Source organism: Malaclemys terrapin, chromosome 4 (assembly GCF_027887155.1).
Source record: "Malaclemys terrapin pileata isolate rMalTer1 chromosome 4, rMalTer1.hap1, whole genome shotgun sequence".
In the NCBI taxonomy this organism is placed as follows: domain Eukaryota; kingdom Metazoa; phylum Chordata; order Testudines; family Emydidae; genus Malaclemys; species Malaclemys terrapin.
Window position 1 is genome coordinate 28,986,612 of NC_071508.1, and position 8,234 is coordinate 28,994,845.

The 8,234-nt window shown below is 66.9% G+C and overlaps 1 protein-coding gene across 2 annotated transcripts in view; it reads left to right on the forward strand.

The window, feature by feature from the left end:
- CELSR2 (cadherin EGF LAG seven-pass G-type receptor 2) overlaps positions 1-5,753 on the forward strand; it is a 63,900-nt gene extending 58,147 nt beyond the window's left edge. The window contains exons 31-35 of one of the 2 annotated variants that reach the window (XM_054026828.1): positions 101-189; positions 475-645; positions 1,067-1,288; positions 2,821-3,067; positions 3,757-5,753. In XM_054026828.1, the coding sequence (XP_053882803.1) occupies positions 101-189; positions 475-645; positions 1,067-1,288; positions 2,821-3,067; positions 3,757-3,784 (757 nt within the window). In that variant the 3' untranslated portion in view covers positions 3,785-5,753. The remainder of the gene's footprint in view (positions 1-100; positions 190-474; positions 646-1,066; positions 1,289-2,820; positions 3,068-3,756) is intronic. The other variant, XM_054026829.1, reaches the window with a different exon arrangement.
- Positions 5,754-8,234: the final 2,481 nt, after the last annotated feature.

Below are 8,234 nucleotides of genomic sequence, written 5' to 3' on the forward strand. Positions count from 1 at the left end.
GGTCCCCCGGGGCAGCGTTGGGCCGTGGGGGGGGGGAGGCCTTGGGAGCCCAGCGTGGCCGGGCCCTGTGTGGCTCTAGCGTCCTGGCCGTGTTTTGCAGGGAGGAGTCCGGGCTGAAGAGCTGCCAGGTGCCCAGTGGGCAGACGGACCCCAGTGCCCACTTCCTGGAGGCCACAGACCAGCCGAACGGTGAGGAGGGGTGGAGCGGTGCTGCCCTCTGCTGGGCGACGCAGGGCGGGCGGCTAGCGACAGCATCCTCTGGTGGCTGCCACACTCGGGGGAGGGAGGGGGGGCCATTGGCTCGGGGGCAGAATGGAGGTGTCTGGAGCCTGGCACCAGGATCCACCTCCCGGCTATGCCCTAGGCTGGGAGTGGCCCTGCAGGCCGGTGGGCTGGAGTGGGGAGCTGGCCCGGCTGGGGGTGGGGGCGCGGGCACGGGCACCTTGCTGAGCTCTCTGTGTGACCCTGCCCCAGAGCATGACACAGACTCAGACAGCGACTTGTCCTTGGAGGACGACCAGAGCGGCTCCTATGCCTCCACCCACTCCTCGGACAGCGAGGACGAGGCTTTCCCGGGGGAGCCCTGCTGGGAGAACCTGCTGGGCCCCTGCAGCGAGAAGCTGCCGCCACACAGCACCCCCAAAGGTAACGGCGGGACCTGGGGGCTGCCCGCAGGGGAGGGAGCAGCCCCCACAGCGGGTCAGTGCCCGGGAGCCCCGTTCTGAGAGGGGAGGCGGCTAAGCCGTGGGGCTGGGCAGCGCCCTGCTCTCTTGGCTGGCACCTTTCTACCCCTGCCCTGGCTGTCCTGTAACCCTGGGTGCCTGCCCCACCCGCAGTGCTGCCCTCCCCTCACCTGCCCCATGCCGGGTGCTGCCCTGCCCTCGCCGGGTGCTGCCCTCCCCTCGCCTGCCCTCCCCTCACCTGCCCCACGCTGGGTGCTGCCCTCCCCTTGCCTGCCCCACGCTGGGTGCCTGACCTCCCCTCGCCTGCCCGGTGTGAGCAGGAGTGGCCCCGGGGTGGTGGGGAGCTGGCTCCAGGGTCCCCGGCTCACTGTGCTCTTCCCCAGTGGATAACCCGCCGGCCCACGGCAAGCCCTACTGGCCAGGGGAGTTTGTGACCACGGCCAGCGAGAGCGATGGGCACGCCGGCCCCGAGACGCTGTGGGTGGAGCCGGCCGCAGAGCAGGTGTGGCTGGGACCCCCGGAGGAGGCACCCAGGGAGAACGGGGAGGCCCTGGACAAGAACGTGCTGGTTCCGCTACCCAACCCCACTGCCCAGCCCCAGAAAGGTAAGCGGAGAACCCAGCAGCCCCCCACCCCGGGGTGGGGGCCCAGCACTGCACTGCAAGGCTGGCAGGAGGGTGCTGTGCAGGGCAGGGGTCCTCCACAGATACCACTGAGTGGGGGTGGGGTGCTCCAGGGGCTAGAGTAGGGTTACCATACGTCCGTATTTTCCCGGACATGTCCGGCTTTTTGGTCCTCAAATCCCCGTCCAGGTGGAATTTCCAAAAAGCCGAACGTGTCCGGGAAAATAGGGAGGCATGGAAAGGGGACCCCGAGTGCGAGTGGCTGCAGCAAAGCCAAAACTAACAACTCCCCCGATCTGCCGGGGCACGGAGGCGGCGGCGGCATCCGAGCGTGTAGCCGCCTCCTCCCTGGGCTTCAACTTTCCTGGCTCCAGCCGCTCTCCACCGTGGCGGGGGCCGAAGCAACTTCCCCAGTGCAGCAGCAGCTGGAGCCAGGGGTATGGAAGGGAGGAGGGGGAATGCGGGGTGCTCAGGGGAGGGGGTGGAGTTGGGACGGGAACTTTGGGGAAGGGGTTGGAATGGGGGTGGGGAAGGGGCGGAGTTGGGGCGGAGCCAGGGGTGGGGGAAGGGGCGGAGTTGGGGCGGGGAAGGGGCGGAGCCAGGGGTGGGGGAAGGGGCGGAGTTGGGGCGGGGCTGGGACCCCGTGGGGTGTCCTCTTTTTTCACTGTTTAAATATGGCAACCTTAGGCTAGAGGGTCCTCAAAGCTTCCCCTATAGACACAGCAGAGCCTGGCGTGGCTTCTCCAGTCCTTCGCCGGGTGGCATTGGCCCCACGTGGCAGCTGGTAGTCGCAGGCTTCTGCCAGGCCAGGACTGACCAATGCTGCAGAGAGGCAGGCGCTGCGGGTGAGGCGAGCCTGGCAAAGCCGCAGGAGCTGCTCCGGTCCCGCTGGCTGCAGGATCTGGGAGCCCAGGCTGGATGGGCCGGCTCTGCTCCCATGGGGCGATTCCTCCATCTGCAGCGTGGCACAGGGCAGGAACCCCATCACCCCCGCCCCAGCTGCAAGCCCCGAGCATCTCTCTCTGTCCCAGCCACATGCCCCCATCTCCCCCGACCCGGCCTCACGGCCCCTCCCATCTCCCCCCGCCCCGGCTTCACAGCCCCTCCCATCTCCCCCCGCCCCAGCCTCACGGCCTCTCCTCTCCCCATGCCGTGGGCTCACGGCCTCTCTCCTCTCCCGGCTTCACGCCCCTCCCATCTCCCACGCCCCGGCCTCATGGCCCCTCCCACCTCCCCCTGCCCCGGCTTCACGGCCCCTCCCATCTGTCCCCGCCCCAGTCTCGCGGTCCCTCCCATCTCCCCTTGCCTCAGCCTCACGGCCCCCCCCACCTGACTTCACGGCCCCTTCCATCTCCCCCCGCCCAGCATCAGGGCCCCTCCCATCTCCCCTCGCCCCAGCCTCACGGCCCCTCCCATCTCCCCTTGCCTCAGCCTCATGGCCCCCCCCACCTGGCTTCACGGCCCCTCCCATCTCTCCCCGCCCCAGCCTCACGGCCCCCCAACTCCCCCCGCAGGGATCCTGAAGAAGAAGTGCCTCCCCACCATAAGCGAGAACAGCATCCGCCCTGTACCCAGTGAGCTCTCGGCCCCCCCGCCAGGCACGGTGGCATCACGCGGCTCCTCGACGGGCAGCGAGGGCAGCCGGGGGGGCAGGGTTCTGCCGCGGCCCCGCCAGACGCTGCAGGAGCAGCTCAACGGGGTGACGCCCATCGCCATGAGCATTAAGGCCGGCACGGTGGACGAGGACTCCTCCGGCTCCGAGTGAGTAGGTGCCTGGGGCCAAGTCCGCTGCCAAGGTGCTGCCTGGAGACCCTCCGGATTCAGCAGGGCAGGGGCAGGCCACTATCCCGGCCTGCCACTGACCCCTCCTGGCGCCCACCTGCAGGGCAGCCAGTGCCACAGCCCTGCCCGGGATCTGGCTGTGGGGGAAGGCTGTGGAACTACTCCCTCGGCACCCCAACCTCCCCCCGCACAGCGCTGGCGTCAGCCTCCATCACCCCAGGAGGTGCATGTGCCCATTCAAACCCACCAGGCTCCGCCCCCCAGACGGCTCCTCCCCTGACCTAGTGCCCCCATGGCTCTGCCCTCGCTCTGGGCCTGGATCCTGCCCCCCCGCCAGGGTGAATCCCAAGTCCTGGACTGGGCTGCGGAGCCGGAGCCTCAGTTCCCCCCCATCCCCAATTCCATGCAGGGTTCGGCCACCTCCTGCGAGTCACAGGACGGGCTGAGCTGTCCGCAGCCGCTGGGAGCCTGCCCCATCCTGAGCAACCGGCCAGGGGCTTGGCCCAGCGCTCCGAGCCGGGAGTCCTGGTCCGCGAGGGGGCAGGGCCGATTCGGGGTGTGGGGTAAGATCCTGCAGGGGCGCTCGCCTGCTCTAACTCCTCCACTGCCTTCTCCACTCGCACTAACCCCCCACCTCTCCTCTCTGTCTCCCGCCCCCAACCGCTCAGATTTCTGTTCTTTAATTTCCTCCATTAACATGCGCGCCATGTGGCTCTGCCGCCCGCCTGGCCAGCCTGCCGGGGGCCCGGTCCAGCTGCTCATGACCATACATCTGTGTGTTTGTTCCCCCCTCGGTCTGTGTCTGATCACTGAGCAGGAGCGACGAGACCTCCATCTGAGCGGGCCCCCGGGGCCCAGCCGACAAGGCCCCTCTGCCCCGGGGGCCAGCTACCAGCCAATGGGGCCCCCGCTGTCCCAGCCCGGGGACCAGCTGCCAGCTGATGGGGCCCCTCCATCCTGGGGAGCAGCCGCCAGCTGCCAGGGTCCCTCTGCCCTGGGGCCAGCCGCCAACCGACGGGGCCCCTCTGCCCCGGGAACCAGCCGATGGGGATCCTCCATCCTCGGGACCAGCCGCCAGCCAATGGGGACCCTCCATCCTGGGGAGCAGCCGCCAACTGATGGGGACCCTCTGCCCCGGGAACCAGCCGATGGGGCCCCTCCATCCCAGGGACCAGCTGCCAGCCGACAGGGCCCCTCTGCCCCGTGAACCAGCCGCCAACAGACGAGGCCCCTCTGCCCTGGGGACCAGCCGATGGGGCCTCTCCTTCCCGGAGACCAGATGACAGGGCCCCTACCTGGGGCACAAGCTGCACCGCCCCATGCTCCTGCCAGGTGCCCCACTGGCCCGTCAATGAGTAGTGAAAGGACCCAGGGCGCTTCCTCGACCCACCAAGGTTTTTGTGCCCAATGCAGCCCCCTGCTGGCTGGTGCTGAGCAGGGCAGGGGCCGCGACCATGGATGTACTTGACTGGCTGCACTTTGGCTCCCGGTGAATGCGCTGAGCCCTATGCTGGCCACGCCACAGCTCCAGGCACATGGCTGACCGGACAGATGTCGCCGTGCAAAACCACTCGCGATGGGACTGGATGCCTGGGGTGCAGCACTGGCTCGAGTGCCACTGGGCCCCTGTGCTGGATGCCCCTATTCTGCCCCACCAATGAGGCCTGGCATGCCCCTCCCCCCCCCAAACAGCCCTGGGGTTGGTCATTGCCACGGGGGGCTGCCTGGCAGAGGGCCAAGTGCCCCAGCTACTGCTGGCCCAGACCCCAGGGATCTCACTGTGGCCCCCCCAGGCCTGACCAGGTGTGGGAACATGAGCGGGGGCTGGGTTGGCCCCACAGTGATCTGGCCCCAGGCCTGAACACGCTGCCATGGTGGTGCTGGGCCTGGAACGCTCCTGTGTCTCCAGAGTTGGCATGGTGCTGCATGGCGTGCCCGTACCATGCCCAGCAGTGCTGCTGTGCTGCATGATGCCCCGGGGATCGGGGCAGGGTGCAGGTGGCTGGGGGTGGCTTTGCAGAGCATCTGGAGCAGCTGGGTGAGGGAAGGGCCCCACAGACAGGGCCATGGTCTGCACCTGTGGCAAGCGACAGCAGCAGTCCCCAGCTTGGCAGTCTGGGGCAGGTGCCCATGGGGGGGGGGGGGAGGGGGAAGGAAAGACGCTCCTGGACTGCTATAGGGTCAAGCCCTTAAAGCTGGCTATGGTGGGGGGGTTGCCAGGCCCTTAGCCAAGGCTGATGGGAGAGGTGAGACCCCCTGCTGCTGCATCAGCCAGGCTGTGATCATTGTGGACAAACCCCCCCCCCGCCGCCACACACAAAACAAAGGGGGAGGGCTAACAACCCCCCCAATGCTGAGTGAATGAGGGGCTCCCGCGCCACCGGGCGAGGGCCTTGCCACACCTGCCTTTCTGCCTCAAAGCCTTCGTTTTCTACGCCCCCTGCCAGCGCTGGCCCAAGGGGCACCCAACAGGACTTTTGGAAAGTGCTTTTTGATACGTGTCCCCAGCCCCTGGGCCGCGGCCAGCCTGTCTCTGCTGCAGATCGATGGGGAGGTGCTGGAAGAGGGGGGCGGACACATGACACCGCTGTTGACTCTGGTGTAATTGTTAATTTGATGGCGCTTGCTGGACGCTTTTTTATTTAAAGAACCAGCCTGACCCCAACCCGTGTGCTGCAGTGTCATTCCGCAGCGGGGTTTGAGCCAGTGGGGGGCAAGGGATCTGGGGGCACCCAGTGTGGGATGCTTTTCTCTGAGGGCAGGCACTCAGCCCCTCCCAGAGCTGCACGAAGGAGGCCCCCCCCAACCTGCTGGGCGCTCGCGGTGGTGCCCAGGCCAGCGAGGAGTCTGCGGGTTTGAACCCTTCCTGGGGTTTTATTTTTAAAGTTGCAATTTGGTCCTGCTGCTGCTAAAATCCTCCCCGCACTGAGCCAGGTCCCGCATCCCCCAGCAGGCACTGAAGGGCTGAGCTGTTGGGGTCTCAGGAGGGGCATGGTCCCACCAATGGGGGTTATTGATGGGGGAGGGGTAAGAATCCCAGATCCCACTTTGGGGGCTTGACCAGCTCCATGGCTGGGCTGGGTGAAGCCAGGCAGGGCCCAACTGCTGGGCATAAGGGGGAGCTGTCCTGTGCCATGAGACCGGCCAGGCCCGAGGCATTACCCTTGTGTGTTGCCCCAAGGATGCCCCCCATCACTTGGGCCCACATTGGACCTCAGCTCTGCCTCCCACCAAGAACAAGTGGTGCAGGGGGACAGGGACAGGCCCAGCCCTTGGTCAGCTCCATGCTGGTTTTGTGGCCCCCTGGACCCAGCTATGCTGGGTCTGGGGTTTGTTTAGCTGTTGCATTGTGAAGAACAGCTGAGCCCCGACTTGTGGCCTCCTGCGTGAAGCCACATGCTCTGGGGCCGACTGGGCAAAGCCGTGTGAGGAGCGACCCCCGGGCTCTGGCCCTAACCCCCCAAGCAGCACGCACGCACACACACGCACCTCTCTCTACCTGGCTGCTCGTTGCCCTCGGCTCATGGCCACCTGCTGCAGGGGGAAGGCGGGTAGCTGAGGATCAGGGATGCTCTGACCCAGCCTCAGACGGCATAAATGGGCTCAGCTGCTGTGAGAGCCCCGGGGGCTCAGGCCGGGATGCCGCCCTGTTGCTCACACGTGACAGCCCCGTTAGCTCAGTGCTGGGGGGGGGGGCAGGATCTGTAGAGCACGAGGCAGCACCCTGGCTCTGCTCCCAGCCCCTGGTCCACTGGCCTGGGGTCAGGCCCCTCTGGTTACCCCACCTTCACCACTGTGTCCCCAAAGCCCTGCATCAGCTAGACCCAGGCTTGCCTAGGCACCCTGCTGCCAGAGCCCCCTCCAACGAATGGGGCCTGCTGGGGGGATCCAGTGACAATTCTGCCGAGTGCACAGCCCAGGTGGATTGTTTTACTGCAGGACTTGGCCTGTGTCAATTCAAACCCAGTCCTGGCTGAGAGGCTACTTTGGCCAATGCTGGAGCTTCTTCCCCCTGCTGGGTGCACCCCAGGGGGTCACAGCAGAGCCAAGGAAGGTCCCTGGGTTCTGGGCCAGGCTCCGCAGGGGGTTGAGTTTGGGGCAGGGTCATAGGCGCCAGGACTCCTGGGTTCTGCTCCCACCTGTGCTACAGGCTCACTGGGTGACCTCAGGAAAGTCACTAGGACTGAGCCATAGCCCACTGACTCCCATGGAAAGACCCTAGTGGCCCTAATCAGGGCCCCCAATCCTGGCTCCCCACTGGGCTGCCAGAAGAGATGATGCCAGGGTGGGGGCAGGGAGGCCCCACGCATTGCTGAGCTGGTGGAATGGAGCCGGAGCAGCAGCACCTGCCGGGGGGGGGGGGGGGGGGCTGAGCTCATCTGACTTGAATTTGCTCCCCTGCCCGTGGAGGGGCGGGGGGGCCCTGCCTCCTGCTGCTGACCCACCCTCTCCACCCCTTTTCCTTCATGTCCTAGCCACCAAAGCCCTCTGCCTGGCCCAGGAGTGGGGCTTTGAGAAGAGGGGCCCAGTGTGAGTTTTCCCCCACCCCCCAGTGCCTGGCACACTGCAGCAGAGCTGGGCAGCCCTGGCTGGCAGTGCAGCACAGGAAGTGCTGAGTGAGGCCTGCTCCCAGGGGGAGAGAACCTGGGGGTGTTTCTTGGGGATGGGGCAGCTCTGCTAGGGGAACAGCCCCTGACCCCTCAGTGTGCTGCAGGGATAGGTGTGGGGTGTTGTGGAGGAGGGGGTCTGTAGGTAGCAATTTGGGTGTGGGGGAGGGGTCAGCACAGGTGGGGGTGGTGTGGTGGGAGGAAGCAGGCAGGGGAGGGGTCAGCACAGGTGGGGGTGGTGTGGTGGGAGGAAGCAGGCAGGGGAGGGATTGGTGTGGGTGGGGTTGGCGTCTCCGGCCTGGCCTGCCCCCTCTGCCCGATGCAGGCTCACTGGGTGACCTCAGGAAAGTCCCTAGGACTGACCTATAGCCGCCTGACTCCCATGGAAAGACCCCAGTGACCCTGCACAGGGCCCCCATGCCCAGCCCCCACTGGGCTGCCAGAAGAGGTGATGTCAGGGTGGGGGCAGGGAAGCCCCACGCCCCAGCTGAGCTGGTGCAATGGAGCTGGAGCAGCAGCACCCCAAGGCTCAGGGGGGG